Source organism: Cygnus olor, chromosome 1, assembly GCF_009769625.2.
Source record: "Cygnus olor isolate bCygOlo1 chromosome 1, bCygOlo1.pri.v2, whole genome shotgun sequence".
Taxonomy (NCBI): Eukaryota; Metazoa; Chordata; class Aves; order Anseriformes; family Anatidae; genus Cygnus; species Cygnus olor.
This window is the reverse complement of record NC_049169.1, coordinates 136,908,483-136,929,416: the sequence shown is the minus strand read 5'-3', so window position 1 is coordinate 136,929,416 and position 20,934 is coordinate 136,908,483. Positions and strand designations below refer to the sequence as shown.

Here is a 20,934-nt window from a genome sequence, read left to right as displayed (position 1 = left end):
AAGAGATCTTTACAAGCAATATCCTATCCCTATGAGAATGAATGTTACATTACCTGGCTTTTGTGAGACAAAGACCACTAGCAGACAAATACCTTTATTTTTTTCTCTTAATTTGGGAAGAATAATGATGTAGTTTGCACTACATGAGCACCAGGACTGAGTCTCAGCTCTTGAAGATGTACCATGGAGGAGCTCTTGTTTTCTCCTGCTCATAGCAGGAAAATAGGGCTTTGTATAGTCCTAAAGATAAACCAAAACCAGAACTCTAATAAAGTTATCAGGCATTTATTTCAAATACTAAGCCTGCCTAAATCATCAAGGTCGACTCCTAGCTCCACACAGGACTACCTAAAAATTAAACCATACCTCTTAGATTGTTGTATGCTTGTTTTAGTTAACTGTTGTCCATACCTCCTGAATTATGCAAATTTTATAACATTACATATGTGTCATCACTCATTAAATTCTGGAAGCCAGAAAAGGAAACTGTATTATTGGATGTTGGCATCAGGCAGGCATTCTGGCCTGCTTTGGGACTGTAATTTCCAGCTGCTCCTGAAGAGCTGAAGATTTTTTCCCTAGATTCCTGCTTATTGCTGTTCTTCATGTCCTTTTGCTGGCTTTCCTCCTCAATGATGCACTCTGGCTCTTCATATTCTAGCTTGGTTTGTACCATTGCATGATCAGTTTTGTCTATCCACTCCTACGAGAATTAAAACATTGTCGGTGGCAGGTTCTAAGATGCCAATCAAAAGACATCTGGCAGTACAGATGTGGATTTTCCTTTAATAATGGCATCTTTCCAGGATCATCCACAATGGAGGAGATGAAAATGAAGCAAGATAGTCAAGCAGGAAATAAGATGCAAGGGAGAAAGACAGGAAGAAAGGCAGTTTTCTACAAATGCATATAAATGCCTACAAATTATCAAGAACACATTAAATTATAAAATCACAGAATCATATTAAACCATAGAATATCCTGAGTTGGAAGGGACTGACAACGATCATCGAATTTAACTCCTAGCTCCACACAGGACTAGCTGAAAATTTAACCATACTTCCAAGAGTGTTGTCCAAATGCTGCTTGAACACTGGGAAGCTTGTGGCCATGACAAAGAATTTGGGACCTTTGCAGATTTTATATTTTAATTGTAGATTTTAAACATGAGCAATCATTAGACTGCAAATGGGGGAGCCTGTTCCATTGCCTGCCCACCCTCTCAGTGAATAACCTTTTCCTAATACTCAATCTAAACTTCCCCTGGTACAGCTTCATGCTGGACCTTGGGCCCTACCACCAGTCACCACAGAGAAGATAACGATATTTCCTCCTCAGTTCTCCTTTGTAAGGAAGTTGTAGACCGTGATGAGGTCACCCCTCAGTCCTCTCTTCTCTAAACTGAACAAACCAAGTGAACTTTGTATTTAATCAGGGCCTTTGGACAACTTTGGATATATAAAGTATCTTGTGTTCTTTCCTTGGTAAACTCGCACATTCTTTCACCCAAGTCCTGACTTAATCTAAATTTGGACTGAGTTTGTAGGGAGATTTATACAATAGAGCACTTCTGGATTGAATCTTCAGTATTAATTTCATTTATATCTTTCTTCTTCAGCTATATTTTAAAGATATCCTATGTATGGACCCTTTTCAGTTCATCACTGAAATGTTATTACTACTCTTTTATGTTGTCATTGGGTTTGAAAAAGTTTGAAAATATTTGACCTGTCTACCTTCAGAGGAAACATGGTAGTAATTAACATAAAGACAACTGAATTAATACAGATATTATATCACTTATGTGATGTCATGGATTCAAGGAACAGTAAGAAAACAAATGCAAAACCTGTAGTACTTTCATTTTACAGCTGCTCTGTGTCTAAATGGTTAGTGATCACAGCTCTCTGTGATGAGAGAGAGGACATTTCCTACTGTGACTGATGCCCACAAAGCCAAGAGCGCCATCGTTGGTTCAGCAGTAAGTCTCCCTGCATTTCACAAATATTTAAATATCTTAAACATCTTGTATCTTAATATCTTGATATCTTAAACATCTTTAAATTCTTCTCTTGAAACAACAACCCTCTTTGCACAGTGCAGCACTACACTAATTTTATGAGTTTTGTTGGTGATGTTGCATGAGAGGAAGAGCTTTTTTCTTGGGTCACTTGCTGTAACATCAGCCCAGAACAAGTATCAGTAACTACTTTCAAAACATTCACAACATTGCAGAGTTCACGGACTTGCTGGGAATAGAACATTTACCTGGAAGTTTCCATTATGATCATTGAAGAGATCAGCAAATATGTATTTTGGATCTGGTATGGTAGGCATGACAGACTTCTGAAGTCTGCAGAGAGGAAAGAAAAATGCAAATAGGCATTCTGTTATGATGTAGTTATTCATACAAGTGTCTACTTCAACACAGTGCTGTAGCCACAAGTATAATCTATATGACAATACTCTAGGCTTGATTTCTTTTATACATGTGTTAAAGTCAAAAAGCAGTATTACTACATTACTACAATAAAACAATCATCGGATGAGATTCATACAATATAATGGAATAATAAGATCATCAGGCTAACAGTGATTTTACTGTTGGGTTTTCAGTCAATCTCATCCTAGCAAAATCTGGAACATATGTAAATTTACAGCTAGTCAGCAAGTGGCATTTTTCTCTATGTAGTAGTCAGAGCTTTACATTCCCTGGCCATGTTCCCCAGGATGGGGAAGCTGGTGAAACAAAAAACTTTATTGGCTTAGTGAACACCAATGTAAACTGAAATATTGGAGGAAAAAAAAAAAATGAATTTATGATCTGAAAAGATCTATACTCAACAGTACTGCTTTTTTTTTTTTCCCACTGAAAAAGACCAGAATTCGGGACCTATGCAGATTTTATTTTTTAATTGTAGATTTTAAACATGAACAGTCATTAGACTACAAATACAAATATTGATATAGTCTTATGAAAGTTGAGTGCATTCAGGCTCTCTTCAGCCTACTGCAACTAGACATTGAGTCTGATGAAAGTTGCCCAAAAAACATAAAACAATTCAGAAGCAGAAAACAAAATATTGGATTTAAGTCTTTTTAAGACTTAAGTGGATTTCTAGAAAAAGAGAAGAAATGACGTGGAAGAGACATAAGTTTTTCTAAGACATTGCTTTATTTTATTTTATTTTATTTTATTTTATTTTATTTTATTTATTTATTTATTTATTATTAGTATTATTATTTTTGAAAGATAAAGACCTTGATGTTTGAAAGGCCAGGATAAATTAGCTGCCAAATAGTAATTAAGACATTACTTCTACACTTTGATTCTGACTTCATTCCTCAAATAGAAATTTGGAGTGGTAAAAGATTTGATCCTAAACGATTGCTCTATTTTCATGATATAAAAATTTAGTAGTACCCAGTAAGATTATATTTACCTCTGCCATTTACACAGAAGAATCAAGAGGATAAATATCATTAGAAGTACTGCCAGCAAACAACTTAAAAGAATTACTGTGTTTGACTGAGATTTTATATCATCATCACATGAATCTAGGAATAATCACAAAAAAGGATGTGAAAACCTTGTTTGCTTTAACAGCAAGTATTCTTAATTACACTAGAGCATTGACTTTTCTTAAAAAAAAAATAAATAAATAAACACTATTTAGGAACAAATACAACAAATTCAGTTGTTCAATTGAAAAACAAAACAAAACAAAACAACAACAACAACAAAAATCCTTACCCAAACCTTGCAACAAAAGAAAATTGTTCTTTTATTTAAATTGACCTGGTACAGGACAAAGGAGGGAGCATATGTGCAGAGTCGAAGCATTCAGAGTGATGCTTCTCATGCTCCTCTCACTGCACTGACAGTGATGCTGCAATTCTGTGCTAAGATCTGTCTTACATACAGTCACAAAAGCCGCACCTGCAATTTTTCATGTAGCTTGCGTGACTTCTTTCCCGAGATAAAAAGCTGCAAGTGGGATTTTTTACATAGCTTAAATGTCTTATTTCTCAAAACAAAACAAAACAAAAGACAAAATAAATAAGTAAATAAATAAATAAATAAATAAATCCCCCATCCCATATACCAAAAAGTCAGCAAACCACAAGTGCTGACATCCAGAAAGGAACTAGTGGTAGATTCCAACACATAGGTATATAAACAAATACATTTTTCCACCTTTTGGCATTCTCAGCGTTTTTTTTTCTGCAGCTTTTGTAAAGCCACTACAAAACTGGACTTCCTAATACTGACCTTCTGTTCTCCAAATAGATACTATGAAAACTAAACTTAATTATTAATAAAGGGTGAACTGTTCTATAAATAGGGCTAAAGAGTCACTTCTTTCTCTGTGACTGCCAAAAAGGCATTCAGAGGCTATGAAAGTCTTCCTGTGATGCTAGAGCTGGAGGTAATAATAACTCATTAAAGGCCTGAAGTGAGTTGCTTGTCTCATTGACGGGGCTGTGCCAATGTCAATTCTGATCCAGGGGCACTCAAAGCAACTGCACAATTAGCCTCTCTCTTCTGTGTTTTCCATGTTTGTAGTTGCCTGCTGGCATCCTCTGGTCAAAGGGTGCAGGTAGGTCTGTATGCTCCCACCTCTCAGAGATGTACATTTCTTCTGTGTATTCTGAAAGACATTGCCAGCCACATCAGAGGACATGCTTGCAGGCTCACAATCTGCATGGTGGAGGAGGCTTCTCTATTCCTACTGCTCGTACACAGTCTGTACATACTTATTGTTGTTCCAGGATTTCAGCCCAGCTTTGTGTGTACAGATTTTCTTTGGGTGAGCTAGTAGCTCATTGTATTTTAGAGAACTGAGATCTTAGTACAATGGACATCTGGGTATTTCATCATTTTGATAAGACCCAGTGGGTGGCATTCTGAGGTTAGCTGATACAAATGTGTTGGGTTGGCGTACAGTCTTTGTTTTACTACAACAAATCTGTCTTTTGGTTTTGATAACCAGTAAAATAGTTTCCATCAAAGGTCTAGTCCAACGCCATCACACCTATCTAAATGGGTCTTCCAGGAGGGAAAACAATGCTGATACTGACATTGCTTCCATTTCACTTTTTCCCCCATACTCTGTTTTAATCAATTCAGCAGATATGAGCACCAGACAGCTATGACCTCTGGTCCTCTAGCTCAGCTGGATGTATTTTAAAAGAAATGGCCTTAAAATTTGAGCATAAAGGTCTTTCTTAGAGCTCAGGTTTAATGTCCACGTATCATTTGTCACCAGAGTGCCTGCACGCGTATGCAAATACAAAACACAGACATGTAAATGTGCATATATTTACGTATGTGTGTATGTGTATACAGTATGCAATATATACACAGTATGTATCACGTCACTGTCTTTGGGAGACCCTAGACACTATAGTAACACAAAAAAATAAGGACACTTTTAACTTTATGGATTATTGCATAAATTGATAGTGTTATGAGTCATAAGGACAAAGGGGACAGGAGTTAAAAATGGGCAGACACCCACATAAATTTTCTCTGATCACAGAATTTTCACAGACATTTTTTCACAGGTTGGAAGGGACCTTTGGAGATCTTCTGGTCCAAAGCCCCAAGATGATTGATGACAGAAGATGGATCATGACAGTGCAACATGAACCTGATGCAGCTTTCGAGCTTCTTTTGCAGTCACCCCTTACCCTTTTACACTTAGATAGCATATGAATGTAGCACAGCTGTTACCTAATAATGTGCCATTCATCCAAAATGTTTCTGCTTCCCAGTCACTGCTGTAATTAACTACGTTGCAGTAGGGTACTAGCCTCTTCAGTCTGACACGGAAAGAATAGCATTTCCTTGGATCAAAGCCTTGCTCTCCAACTCTGCAACACTTAGAAGTTCTGGACTGAGAAGGAAGGCACATCATTGTTAATTTCAGTTTTCAAGACAAAGCTTCAGAATGCTCCATTCAGGTGTGATCATGACTAGGATAAGGGGTAGGCCAAACCAAAACCTCAGAAATGAAATTTAACTTCTCTGAATTTTGAAGAATTCCTCTTCTTTACCTATTCTTGCCCATTGCTTACTGTCTGATGGTGAACTGAAGGACATAACAATCATTACATAGAGTACAATGCTACAGTTGCTATTTACAATATAGAAGAAAAAAACTTTAAAACCACAAAATATTAGCAAGTTATGTATGTGACTGGAAAGATTTAAGTCAATGAAATAATATATAGATATACTTAACAGCAAAACAGAATAGATAAAAATCCCATTTCATCTTTTTTTTCTTTCATTTTATTTCATGCTTACTCCCTTTTTCTGTCTTTTAACTCCACTCTGCTTTCTGCTTTTATCTTCTGAGTCTTCTATTTTGAATGTATGACCTTTCCTTTAGATTGTCCCCAGCTCTTTGTGTAGAAAGTGGATATAGCTCAAAAAGTAAATGATTTCTGGCATGGCAGGGATCTAGGAACCAATATATCCAACAGTTTTCTGCTACCATTGGTTCTGAAAACACGGGAGGGGAGAGTAATTTGAAAACAACACCATTTCACTTTCTATGGAGATGCTACTTCCAGCTCCTTCCAATGTTGATTAAAAATGTTATGTCCAACTCACTTGCCACCCATTGTCAAATTTGCTTTTGTACTGAAGCTCAAGTCTCAAGCACTTCACACCTCTCTCTGGTTTATTACAGGTTATGGTAACAGTGTCATCTTTCCAGAAGAAGGTCACATTTTCTGGTGGACTGGGCTTTACTAAGAAGAAAAGAAAAAAGTCATGCAATAGACTCAAAAAAAGTACTTTTGTTTCCCTGAGTAGCAAGTAAAGAAGGTGGACATTCTTGGATGATGCACTTTTGCGTCTGACCTCCTTACTAAATGTCAAAATGTAGCTTGGCATCATGACACTACTTACCATTTGAGGTGCCACATTTAAAGGTAGATATATCATCTCGATTCAGAAAACTACTGTAACTACTTAAAGAATGACTCTAATCTCCTTCAGTCAAGAGAAAGGCAGATGCTTCTTCATTGGAAAAGATCTGGCAAATTCAGTACCATAAAACCTACAAGATACACATGTTCATCTTCTGGAGACCAAGTGGGATATGGTGAGGAAAAAAAAAAAAAAAAAAAGACGGTGCTTACCTGTGCACAACTGAATCTACCCCTCACTATTTTTAGATGGTCCAAAGAGAATGCAATGGTTTGACCTATGTAGCTAGGTAGTCTTCAGTAGTAAGAAATAAAGGGGTGAGAAGAGTGTTACTTGCTTTTTCAATTCCTCTAGATTCCTAGATGAAAATCCTGCCTTCCTAATTTCAAAATTTAAGTCCAGTCCTTGTTATTCCTGCATTGTTATCTAACAGTCTTTAACATAATTTTGGTATCAGTGGGAGTTTAATAGCCAAAATTCAGGAACCAAATTGCAACTTTCCATGGTTTATCAGATGGGATATAAAAGTATTCTCAAAGTTAGATGTCTTGACAGGTTTTTAATTGATCCCTTTTACTAAAACATTAATAAGAAATGCTAACGATATACTTGAAAGATAATGATTTTCCAGATAATATGTGCCTGCTATATTTTCTCGCATGATTTTTTATCAGAAAAAAAAAAAAATCCCTTCATTTTAAACACTGTAAATAAGGTTAATGCCAGAAATTTTTGATAAATCAATCTCACACTAGACTTGAAAAACATATTTGGGAGGGATTTAGTAAAACCAGGATCATCAGACCTCTACTAGCTCTACTAGTAGGAGATCTCTTTTATGATGTCGGTCTATACCAGAGCAACTCGACTAACTTCTGTTTACATCTGCTTAGGTTTGTACCACAGCTTGTTTGATAAGAAGTAGTTTCCTACCTCATATCTTATGGAAAATGGCCATAGAATTAAAGATTTAAAATATGACAAACATCACCAGCACTAAGACAAGAAACTAACAAGTTGTATTAATTTTCCTGGTATGAATACTGAGTAGATCTACATTACATCAGGCATATATTTTAGTATTTTAATTCTAATTTTGAAACTGTATTTTGGGGCAAATCTGACTGCTCCATGTAATCCCCCTTAGCTACAGCGCCATGAGAGCCTATGTTGCTACTGATGAAAGCAAATGACAAAAATTGGCACCAGTAATTCCAAATACCAATAGTTTGGTATTGGTATACACTAATAGCAATTTATATACATGTATAAATGATTTCTCCTCATGCTACGGACAAATAGAGATGTGGGAAGACACTAAGACTACCAAAAGACATAGCTGTGATTTTACATACTTACTATAGAAATCAGATTTTAGTATTTTAGAAAAACGCTCTTCACTTCCATTGCTGTTCATGATAGAGAAGGCAAGGGTGTGTCCTTCTGTCTTAAAAAGACATCCAGAATTATAACCTTGGTCCAATAAATAAGTGGGACATGGCTTCCAAACTTTCTGCTTGCCTTCTTCAAATCTGGGAATGAAAAAACATTGTTGAATGGAAACACTCCTACCAGTTAACCAGTTAATTCCTTTTTGCTACTGTCTTTTTGTTTGTATGTTTTCAGTCGTCCTACCAAGAGAAGTCTGCATATGGAACTTCTTGAATCAGGAACTTTCATAGTGGTGTGAGGCAATTCATTGACATGAATTCACTGACTTTCCAATCCTTGGATTCAGTGCAGTCTGAAATTACCAAGTTTCCTTTGTGTTTTTATTTATTTGTTTGTTTCTCTAATGAGAAAATGCCTTGCTCAAACAGGTGCTTTCATGAACCTGTTTCCAATATTGTGCTGTTACTTCCTTCACATATACTAACCAGAAAGAAAAGGGAAGATCAAGCTCTATAACTGCCTTTAACCAAAACAATGAATTTCTGTTACATCAACTAGTGACATAGGTAAAATATGCATACATTATAATTCATATATATATATATATATATATAAACAAACCACCAACACTTTCAATAGTGTAATTGACATTAACATTAGCACAAAGACAAAAAGGAGATGAAGCTTTCATATATTGTCTGTTATGACTGACTATTCAGCAGTACAGTTTTGTACACTTTTGTAGCAGGGTATGGATATAAACAGGTTTCATGTCAGATGATTACAAAAATTTTAAGAGCATTTCCAGATATAGTTCACAGAAGATTCAAATGGACTTAGCTATTTTAAATTCCCAAAGTAAGTCCTTCAAGAAGAGAAGAATAGTCATCATCAATACTCACGTATAAGAAAATGACACGTTTTCGCCAGGGAATAGTTCTCCTACTGCCCACGTGATCTGCATTTTCTCGTTATTGAAATTGATTATTTTGGTGCTGATGGCATCTTTCTGACCTGCCAGGTACATTTACAGAGAATATGATTTCAGCAGTGCTTATGAGAAACATCACTTGACATCAGTAGGTAATCAGTATTTCAAAGATATTATGCTGTAGACTCAGATAATCTTAAAATCTAAGACATAAGAATGTCTAAAATGCAAGAAAACAGAATAAAACAACCTAAAATAAATAAAATAATAGAATTTCAAAATAGCAAAATGAATATATGCACAGCAACACCAGAGAGAGTTCAACCGTCCCTGGGTCAAAAATTATATACTGCTTCACATGTATTCTGTGCATAGGACCTAAACATTGAGACCAACCTTCCCCCATAATATCTGCTAAGAATTTCCTGCTGAGGAGAACTATTTGGGAACTAATGCTACATGAATCCTGTGTGTAAACTGTCTGTAATGCTTACCACAAAAAAAACAAGGATTAATACTGTCCACCAGGTGGCTTATGCAGATACACCTGTAGGAACCCAATGCAGATCAGCACAAATAGGTGAACTGACCACAAATTTAGTCACCGCAACAGGTGAATAGACCACAGTCTATGTGGTCTTGGCCAATTCCACCTTACAGGCATTCTCAAAGAAAGATCATTTAATGTCCTTTGACTGCACACAGATTTTTTTTCATCTCCCGGCCATCCCCTTGTTATAGCTCTTTCCAGGACACAGGTATTTTAATTCTGCGTCCATCAGGATTCCACAATTAGACACTGGGGATAATTCTGAAATTGAAAAATGAAGAAGAAACCGGAAAGATTAGAAATCCATGATAGAAGTCCATCAAGAAGTATGAATTATTTATTTCTAAGTTCTATAAGATGTGAAACTATATTTAGTTAAATTAAAAAAAGAGGAGGAAAATACATAATGAATATTGGTGGAAAACCTCTTGAGGGTAGAATTTGCAGGCTGCAATCTCCAGACATGAAATGTCTACCACTAAATACTTCTGCAGGAACATTGCTGTCTAGCAGGACAATAGAGTATTTAGACTCTGATTCTTATTTATATTTTATTCTACTCTGATCTTTTGAAGATTTTTAAAGTGGAAAAATTTTAAAATATTTCTGATGAACTGTTTATTACAGATAATGATCCTGAATGTTCATGGGAATCAGGCCTACATACCTTTAAGTTTGCTATATTTTTGGTTATTAATCAACACAAATATGTGAGAAAGGCATGTGGAAACTTGGATTCAAATAACAGTGTTGCCTAACTATTTTCAAGGCTACATCTCTGTGTCTAGGGATTTCACGACTTCTGCAATAACAGATAATCAAAACATTTTTGTACAGGTGTCATTGTGTTCTAATATGTTGTTATCTCAAAATCACTCTAGAGACAGATATGACAGAAGTCCCAGAGCATCTGTCTAGATTTAGATGCAGATCCTTGTTACATGGTTCATGGAGCTCTAAAAAAAAAAAAAAAAAAAAAAAAAAAAAAAAATTATTCTGTTGTTACTCAAGAGAGGTACTTAAACTAAACTCTTCTGTTTCCTAACTAGTGGCTGCAGGCTTGTTTTATATTGCTTTCTCAAACTGAAAATCTTGGTTTTCTGAAGAATGGAGAAGTCGATGCAATTATGCACTGAAGCAAAAAGTTCAAAACCTCATAAGATATCATAAAATGGAATTTACACAGTTAATTCTACCTTTGTACAAGAGATTGCCCAAGAGATATCAAGTCCCTTCAGCAAGTCTAAAAGATCATCTTGTCTTTAGCTGAAGCCATTAATATGATGTTAGCCACTTAGAAATTAAGAAGTAATTCTTTATTTATGCTTTGGCATGGTGAGGCTCTAGTTGAGATTACCAGAGAAGTTGTGGATGCCCCATCTCTGGAAGTGTTTAAGGCCAGGTTGGATGGGGCTTTGAGCAACCTGGTCCAGTGGAAGATACCCCTTCCTATGACAGGGGTGTGGAATTAGATGATCTTTAAGGTCTCTTCCAACCCAAACCATTCTATGATTCTGTCATTTTATGACTCTACGATTCTATGGCAAAGTGCCTTACAGTGGTCTATTGGTCAACAAATACACTAATATGTTTTAATTTTTATGTACTAAATTCTTACATGCCTGTGTTTGCAGTATATAGTGTTCTGGTTAGTGTAAATTAAACCCAAATGACTACTTAGAGTTAGATTTTCTATAAAGTTAGCTAAACATATATTTAACATATTTGACTGTATAATTGCATGTTCCCCTTTGTTAAATAAAACTGGATTTATAAAAAAGAATAGAAATATTAGTGTATGGAACTAATATTTATATGGAATGCTAGCTCTTTGGTCTGGCGAGGTATATTTTTGCATAACAGAGAAGAATATAGTTTTTGCTCCAGTCCTGCAGTGATTTATGGATTAACTTAACTTTGCACATTCTGAGTAGTCCACTTGACTTCAGCAGGATTACTCAGAGCACATCAAATTAACCCCATCTTTCTAAGATCTTTCTAATCTAATCTTTTCTAATCTAATCTTTCTAAGATCAGATTCTTTTCCTGTGAAATAAATAAATAAATAAATAAATAAATAATCCTACATATTATGAATTAGAACTCTGGGATTTTAATATTTAAATATAAACTCCAGTAACTGAAATGGAAGATAATACATTATTAAATACCTTAACAATAAACAGAATCATTTAATAAAAATGGAACAGAAATTGTAATAAATGTCTGGTGATTTACACGTATTCTTTCCCATGCTCTAGTTTTTAAGAACTTCATCAGAAATCAGCCTTAACATAATTAATTACTTTAAAATGCATTCAGCTATGTAATACAAATAAAGTCTTTAAAAATAACTTTTCTCATTAAAGGTTGTGTTTCCAGACCTCTAGTTAGTGCAATTTTCTAGTATACTTTCTAATTGAGTGGGTTTTGTAACCCTATTAGTGTGGCATGAGCTACGTTTTGTGCAAGTGTGCAATAAAAAATTGTGTGCATCTTTTCAAACTATAGCATATATGCGTTGCATTATCCACATTTCCTTGCTATTTCAACATCAAAAGATGTAAAGCTTAAGTAAGACTTTTAAAGTTTGTATTAATTTGACATCAAATGCTCGGAGGGTATGCACTGGTTATCCGAAATGATGTTTCCTTCCTTGTCTCCCTTTCTTTATGATGCAATTTTTATGAATCCACCTGTAACACCATGGATCTTTCTCAGCTAATACGCCAGTTCTTCCACAATAATTGTAACTATTTAAAGCATGTTTCTTTTCATGATCCTACAGATGACAGTAACATGTTTATCATTATTCTTTGTGTTATGATAATAGCCAGGAGAAAGGTCAAAAGTTTAAAGAGGCAGTCCCCGGAGTAAAGAGGAATCACAGAAAATTTCTGCCTGAGGATGGCCTGCTTCCCTGGTTAGATGAGTAGATGGCAGTACCTTGGAGTGGTATAGAATGCATACCAGTACCTTGGAGCATGAGCTTCAGAAGGAATTATCCAAACCTTCATTAAAAACAGACAGGAACTGGTAGGGTTCCACACGAGACTTTAACATCATAGACACTGCTCTTCTCAGGACAGAGAAGCATGGAAAATACCACTATGGTGTGTGGAGGAAGTACTTTTACAGGGGAAAAAAGGGAAATTTCCTTGAGCAATAAATTATGCAGACAAAACCAATAACATGAGCAATAACATGAACAAGTATACTCCACCTCCAAGATACTTTTCAAGCTTGAAGGGGAATCTTGTAAAAAGCCCAAATGTCATGGAACAGATCAAAAATGAGAAAAAGGAGAGAAAGAATGTCAATCTGCAAAGATAACAGAGTGGAACGCATATGTACGGGAACAGTTGCGTTGAAACAACAAAGAAGAAAAAACCCTTTTGATTTTCTTACACTGGTGAAATCTGATAAGTAACCACATGTTGAACTTCCACATATTGCAGCAGCACACTGTATAGAAACAAATGGAGTGCAATACCCAAACCTGAACCTACAGTCTAATAACTCTTAATACTACTCATCTATGAGAACAGTTTCATTTCATTAATAAGAACTCATGTAGGTGAACATGCAACTCTTTGCACACAAGACTGCTGAGTAGAAAGCCTCTTTTCAAGAGACCTAATAGGACAGCAAGAGAAAGTTTTTAAAGACATTTGGAGGCAAAGCATACTCCTTATAGCATAATTCTCATAACTCATCAAATTGAGTGGTGCAGGGCTTTTTGTTTGTTTTGTTGTTGATGATGATGATTTTGTGATTTTTTTTTTCAGTAGAGGATAGTTAACCATCTCTAGGCATCACCACACCACATTAAATAAGCATCACAACTGTAATTTTCATCTTTTGTCCCACAAAGTCATGCCATCAGTATGACATAGCTATAGGTTGTAGCCATCTCAAGGCAGAAAAAAGTCACGTCTCCTCACAGCACAGACAGCAACTCACAAGAGCAATTAACATTGGGGAATCAGTCAGTTCTGCATTGCCAAAAAAAAAAAAAAAAAAAGAGTACTTGTCGTAAGTACAGCAGAACAGAGAATTGATGTATAGGTTGATAAGAAGAGGGTATAACTTTAAAGTATTTCTTTCTCATAAAATAAAGACAGGGACCATGTGATAAATTAGTAAGAGTGAAGATTAGATTGTCAGTCTATGTTTTGGGGTTTATGTTCATTTTCTCTAAGTATCCATTTGACTTTGGGAAACTATAAGCAATGACACTGCAAACAAACAAGTGAAACAGAGATGTTCTCATATTTAGGTAGCCAAATTACCGGTCTTTAAAACCTTTCTTATTTTTGCTCTTCAGTAGTCTTTTTACCTCATTGCTTTTACAGGCATAAGATATTGCTGGATATTTTCCGATCTTGTTCATTCTTCCAGAACACTAAGTGCTGAAGTTTTATCTGAAGTCCGTTTTATGCAACTTTGTTCAATGGGAAGATTGTGGTCATTTTCTGATGCAGTCCTCTCTATAAGAATCTCAGTCTTAGACAGCAAGTAGTCCTGCTTAACGATTTGAATATTTCTTTCTTTAACAATAGGCACAAGCTTACTGTTTTCTTTCTTGATTTATATTTATAAAATTTCAGTAGATTTTTTATTTTTTTAAGAATACTCATTCACCTCTCCCAGATTTCAATTTCTCTTTGGTTGATTCTTTTCACCAAAAAAGTACTGAATATGGTAACACATGAAGTACCCGCAGAAATATTACTAATTAGTATATCAAACACTTAAATAAATATCTATTGAACTTACCACCTGATTGCGACTGAGAAGCCATCAGGTTGCCCAGTGTGAAGATCACAGAACATGCTTGAAAGATGGGTCTCATAGTTGGAATGACACAACAGACTGTGAAGAGATGAATAATCGTAATCTCTGGACTTACCATTTGATCCCTTTATATCACAGACAGGAGGTAACTGGAGGAAATGACTACAGGAAATTAAAAAATGACATATCTCTAGCAATAAACAAATTAGAAATGCAGGTCTTCAGAGTGCATGCTTTATTTTTACTATGTAATAGAACGAGAAATATAATAATAATAATAATAAATAATAATAATAATAATAAAGAATAAGAACAAGAACAAGAAAAGAAAAAGAAACTCCCAGAATATCTTCCTTGTCAGTACTAGCTTTGCTTTATCTTTTCATAGTTGTACCAGAGGTGACAATAGCCATGATACAAACAAGGATCATGTAGCTGTGGGGAGCTGTGACCACATCATAAACATGAACACACTGACCACAAACTACCCAGTAACCAGATGATGGGTGAAGTACAAGCAGCCTGTCTCCTCCCCACTTATTAACTGGGAGCTGTTACTGCTAGCAGACATTTATACTGCCTGTCCACATGCCTGGTGCATGTCAGAAGGCTTGAGCCACCTCTGTCCCCCAGATCAAAGTCAGATGTAGTAGACCTTTTGTGACAGAAAGATCTGCCGGGGTAGGGAGGCTATTACACAAGAGGTAACATTAGAATGAATTTCCTCCTGTATTACCTGGATACCTGTATGCTGCTCTGGCTTCTAGATATTTCTATGCCTAGCATTATATATCTATAATATACTAATATATCCATATACCTAAAATTATACATAGAACATGGGGAATAGTGCTTTACCTGAGATTAAATATACTTTGGAAAGAGCAGAACTTCAAGAAATTATAGTAATTACAGTCATCGTGTCTAAAGAGGCTAATTGTCTGTAGGTCTGGAGTAAACTGCGGTCAGGCTACATCCATACAGCAGTGTAGCAAGCAGGAGTGATGAAGCAGTGGAGTGAAGCAGTCAGCACTGAGGACCCAAGAGCCATGCAATGTATATTGGGAAGGGGCAGAGGGAGGACTTCCCTAGACTAGCACCAGTCCAGCACCACAAACTGAATCCCCTGTAGTGAATGGAGTCCACTGGGTGCCCTGCTAGATCTCATCTTCTGGGTTAAGCTCATGCAAGAAGAATCCAATGCCCCTCCATGTGAAGAAAAACATGGGGAGTATTGGAAGATTGACTTCACAAGCCAGGCCTAATCTGAATTGACCAGACAGTGTTACTCTACCCTGCTGCCTTCTCCAGCAAAAGTTCAGGAAGACAGCTCTTAGTGCCAAACTGCTTGAAGATAGGGAGCTGTATCATGAGTGGAAATACACAGAGAAGTGCCGCCATGATTTCTGTTTAAGCTTATTTTCATTCCTCTTGGAGCCTCTCCTTACCCCTAACATGATCACTACCTTCCTTAAACCTACACTACTTTTGCCAGATTATACCCTTATCAGCTTTGTCACATCAGCAAAGTCTCCAGCCAGATGATGTCATACCAGTTTTGATCTGGTTATTCACTTTTCTTGGATTAGCTTCTTCCACTCACTTATCCATTATACATCCAGGAAGACCTATGCAAATTTCAGAGAGTCTTGGAAACCCCACTGTCAGTGTCTGACACACATACAGTACTCTGTTGCCTGTCTAGTCCCTTCTTTGACCAAGTTCTTCTAGGGGGTCATTAATTCCTGGAATGAAAATAACAAGCAACAGAGAATTGAAACACTAAACTAGGTTGTGGATGATTATATTTCATGGAAAGCTAAAATCTCTCACTGTTTCCACAGGCAGCATTGCAGAAGGCAGTGTGATAAGCAAATGAAGACAGAGAGGAAAAATTCTCTATTTCCCAGGACAGAGCAACTCCCACATCACCATTTGAGTTAAAATGACATTTTCTTCCCCAGACATGTGTTTTGTCTTCAGTGGAGGGTAACAGATCCAAATTTGTCCCTGTCTGCTTTTTATACATGTAAAACACACTTGAATGAAATCCTCTTAAGACAGTTCATTCTTTGAAGCAAAGAGTTTTGGGGAGAAAATATGCAAAGAAAAGGTATTTAATATACATTCTTATATAATTTTATGTATAATTATAATATAATCTTATAACTTTTCTTATAATTTTTCTGGCTTATAATTTTTCTGGAAATATTTTGAGACTCTATATCTGAAAACAAAGTCTAATTATCAGATGACAACAACCCATTTTAACTGACCTTTCCTCCTTCAAGGTATTTTGGGACCTAAAAAAATTGTCCCTCTCACTAATCTCTACTTCCTTTTAAAACACTGAGGTCCTCTTGAAGTCAAACAAAATTACTCTAACTACTTTTGAAATAAAATCTAGGGCTGAGGTCCTGGGAAATAATAAATAAATAAATAAAAATAAGCATAATAATAAAAAATAAAAAGCTACCATAAACTAGGGGAATAAGAAACAAAACAAAACAAACAAAAAACAAACAAACAGCAACTAGGTCAAACAAATTAGTTACATAAAGCTGACGCACTGTTGAGCTACTTTTGCAGCTGCTGACAAACAGAAAATTCGGTACTTGATGGCCAAACCTAGTAGGGCCCATGCACCTCCCAGATCACCCCCTTGCAGGGAGACTTTTCCAGCCACTTGCTCAACCACTTGCCTCAGATTTTCCCAAACCACCTCTGATTATCCAGTTTGATTTTTTTGCAAATACAGATGATCTCAATATGTGAACTGAACAGTCGCCTGTGATCTGTTCTAAGCCAGGTCATTTTCTGCCTGTCTGAAAATGTGTAATTGATTAACTTTCCCACATCCTCCTGGTCATTGCTCCCATGATGACAAGGCCATGGTGCACACCAGTGTACACTCTCTTTATGGCTCATGCGCAATGCAGAACTGGCATGTTTGGCCTGAGAAAACAAGATCCATCGTAATACTGCGATTTCACTCAGCAACAAGGAAAGGAAAGAGTAAGAGTGAACTGATAATTTGCATCTGGGGTTAATGATTTTGACTGCCAATAGAGACAACTACTAACAAGATATTCAGAGAATGAGGATGGTGCTTTTTTCTGTATGACTTGACCTAAAACTTCAGCAATCCAACCAAAATAATTCTTTTTTCACTTAATTTTGCACTTTGGACAAAACCTTGCAGCCCTCATCCTTCTGCCAACTCCTCCACCCATGGCGACAGCTCTCAGAGGTGGCTTCAATTGTCAGCTGCAACTTCCAACACACTCTCTGACTTTCATCAGCTTCCTTCCTCCATTTTTTCCCACCTTACTATGTCATCAGTGGTGTGAAATGGGTCTTTGATCAATTCATAGTGCAGCAAAACAAATTGGAAGAAAATTATTTCTTCTTTCACCTAGAACCTAAACAACAGCCTGTGAGCAACTTTCACTGAATGTTACTTATTATTCATGGCCTTGCTAAGGCTCCACAAAATGGCCCACAAAAAGACATAGTATCTTTTTTCTTTTGTAATGATTATTCTTTGTATTTTTTTTAGCATTAACGGGAAGTGATTTCAGTGTGGTTAGAGTGTGTGGAATAAAAAGAACAATGACGCGCTTATAGAAAATAGTCCCGTCGCTCCATGACCAATCAGTTCAATCAACTAGAGTCAGTTCAGCCCTTTGTTCTGATAGCAGAATATGGCTCCCTTTGGTAATTTTCTGTCAAGTGCATGCATAGCGGTCTCTACTGTGCTTTTTGGGGACCATATTCTACCCATGGGCAAAGCTGAGAGAGTTAAACCTCAAGGGTCCCTGCCATTCTGACTCCTATACAATCACTTTGGAAAGTGTCACTTGGACTTCCATCACATCACCATGGCTTAGTCTGTCCAGCCTTCTTTGTGAATGACAGGAAAGCAATATAGGGAAAAAAAATAATAAAAATAAATAAAAAGAAAAGATGTCAAGATGGTCTGTATGGATGAGCAAGAAACTACTATCCGAACTCAGGTGTGAAAAAGAAGTGTACAGGCAGTGGAAGCAGGGGCAGGTGATCCAGGAGCACAGAGGTGCTCTCTGATCTCAAAGGGACAGGGTTCAAAAGAGTTGACCTGTAGTAGAGTCTGGTGAGGGAGGTGAAGGGCAACAAGAAAGGATTCTACAAGTACATAAACAGCAAAAGGACGATTAAGGAAAACCTTGGGCCCCTGCTAAAGGGGGCAGAGGACTTGATGAAAAAATGACATAGAAAATGTTGAGGTACTCAATGTCTCCTTTGCTTCAGTCTTTATTAACAAGACTAGCCTTCAGAAATCCAAAGTCCCTGAGATCAGCAGGAAAGTCTGGAGCAAGGAACACTCACCCTGTGGAGGAAGACATGGTTAGTGAGCGCTTTAAAAAACTGGACATACATAAATCCATGAGTACTGAGGGAGCTGGCAGGTGTGAGAGATTCCTGAGAACAAGAAGAAAGAAAACATCATTTCTGTGTTCAAGAAGAGCATGAAGGAGCACTGGGAACTACAGGCTAGGAAGATGGTAGAGCAACTAATCCTGGAAATTCTATTTCCAAATACATGAAATCATGATAAACCAACCTGATGGCATTCTGCTACAAGGTGACTAGTTTGGTGGATGAGGGGAAGGCAGTAGACGCTGCTTACCTTGACTTTAGTGAGGCCTTAAGATAGTGTCTCCCATAATGTCCTCATAGACAAGTAGACAAAGTACAGGCTAGATAAAAGGTGAGGAGGACTGAAAAGTGGCTGAACTAGAGGGCCTAGAAGGTTGTGATCCATGGTGTGAAATCCAACTGGAGGCCAGCAGCTAATGGTGTAGCCTAGGGATCGATACTGTGGCCAATACAGATTAGCATCTGCATTAATGACCTAGATGCTAGAACAGACTGCACTCTCAGCAAGTTTGCAGACCATGCAAAATTGGGAGGAGTTACTGGTACACCAGATGGTTGTGTAACCATTCAGAGGGACCTGAGAGAAGGCTGAAAAATTGTGCAGAGAAGAACCTTATGAAGCTCAGGAAGATGAAATTCAAAGTCCTTCATCTCAGGATGTGTAACCCTGTGAACCAGTACATGCTGAGAACTGACCAGCTGGAAAGCACTTCTGCAGAGCAGCAGTCTGGGGGTCCTGGTGGGCAAGAAGATGAACATGGACCAGCAATGCACCTTTGCAGCAATGGTCAACAAACTCCTGGACTTCATTAGGCAGAGCATTGCCAGCAGGTTGAGGGAGGTGATCTTTCCCCTTTTTTCAGACCTGGTGAGACACATCTGGAGTTACGGGTTCAGTTCTGAGCTCACCAGTTACAAGGAAGATATGGACCTTATGGAGCAAGTCCAGCGCAGGACTGAAAATATAATCAAGGGAGTGGAGCACCTTTCATACAAGGAAAGGCTTAGAGCTGGGACTGTTCAGTGTGGAGAGGGCTCACAGGGATCATAGCCATGTGTATAAATAGCTGATGGGAGGAGTAAAGAAGCTGGAGCCAGACTCTTCTTGATGGTGACCAGTGACAGGACAAGAGGCAATGGGCATGAACTGGAATAATATATATATATATATGAAATTCAATCTGAACATAAGAAAACACTTTGTACTGTGAGGGTTGTCAAAAACAGGGACAAGTTGCCCAGAGAGGTTGTAGAGTCTCTGTATTTGGAGGTACTCAAAACCCAATTGGACATGGTCTTGGGCAACTGACTGTATCTAACCCTGCTTGAGCAGGGGTGTTGAACTAAATGATTTCAAAGGGGTTCACTTCCAACCTCAACCAGTCTGTAGTATTGTAACAATGGAGGAAATGTCACACCCCTTTTCATTTTCACATCTGAAATAGTGGAGCAGTTCTGGTACCTTCCTCTTCCCCATTTCCCAAGGATGTAGTAGAGCTAGAAAACAGAGAGAAAAGCTGCAACGTCAAGCAGAACTGGAGAGTTAAAAATGAAGAGGCCGGTGCTTTGGAACTTAAAGAAAAGACAACTGGATGAAGAATTGATAAAGGTCTAGAAGTTTATGAATAATGGGATGGTAATGAAGGTATGACTTTTCTTAGGATGTGGGGCTTCCTCACAAATGAAGTTATGAGGCAACAAGATTATAACAAATATCAAGTAATATTATTCATGAAAATATACCTTCAAAGAATGGACTGTGCTCTACAGTGAGCAAGTTGCAGTTTGGCAACTGCTACTGTATTTATGGTAGACCTAGGAATGCCAATACAGACAGCAACAGTAAGCACAAAATAAGAGTAGGTAGACAGTGGGTGAAAGAGGAAAGAGAGATAAATACAT

General features: G+C 37.1%; 1 protein-coding gene across 1 annotated transcript; it reads right to left on the bottom strand.

Annotated features, from left to right (window-relative positions):
- Positions 1-430: 430 nt before the first annotated feature.
- Positions 431-14,703, bottom strand: CRLF2 (cytokine receptor like factor 2). The gene is made up of 8 exons (XM_040566778.1): positions 14,596-14,703; positions 9,238-9,349; positions 8,303-8,475; positions 6,623-6,762; positions 5,738-5,900; positions 3,444-3,558; positions 2,269-2,353; positions 431-703 (listed from the first exon to the last, which is right to left on the bottom strand). The coding sequence occupies exons 1-8, from the start codon at positions 14,669-14,671 to the stop codon at positions 431-433; spliced, it is 1,137 nt and encodes a 378-aa protein (XP_040422712.1). The 5' UTR covers positions 14,672-14,703.
- Positions 14,704-20,934: the final 6,231 nt, after the last annotated feature.

Bases quoted from the DNA above. Each gene is read 5' to 3' on its own strand.
- CRLF2 (XM_040566778.1), bottom strand. From the start codon at position 14,671: ATGAGACCCATCTTTCAAGCATGTTCTGTGATCTTCACACTGGGCAAC. The intron at 6,763-8,302 runs GTAAGTATGTAA...TTTTCTTCTTAG, and splicing joins ACTAAAATCTGATTTCTATA to TAAAGCCCAGTCCACCAGAA. The intron at 3,559-5,737 runs GTAACAGCTGTG...GATTATTCCTAG, and splicing joins GATGAATGGCACATTATTAG to ATTCATGTGATGATGATATA.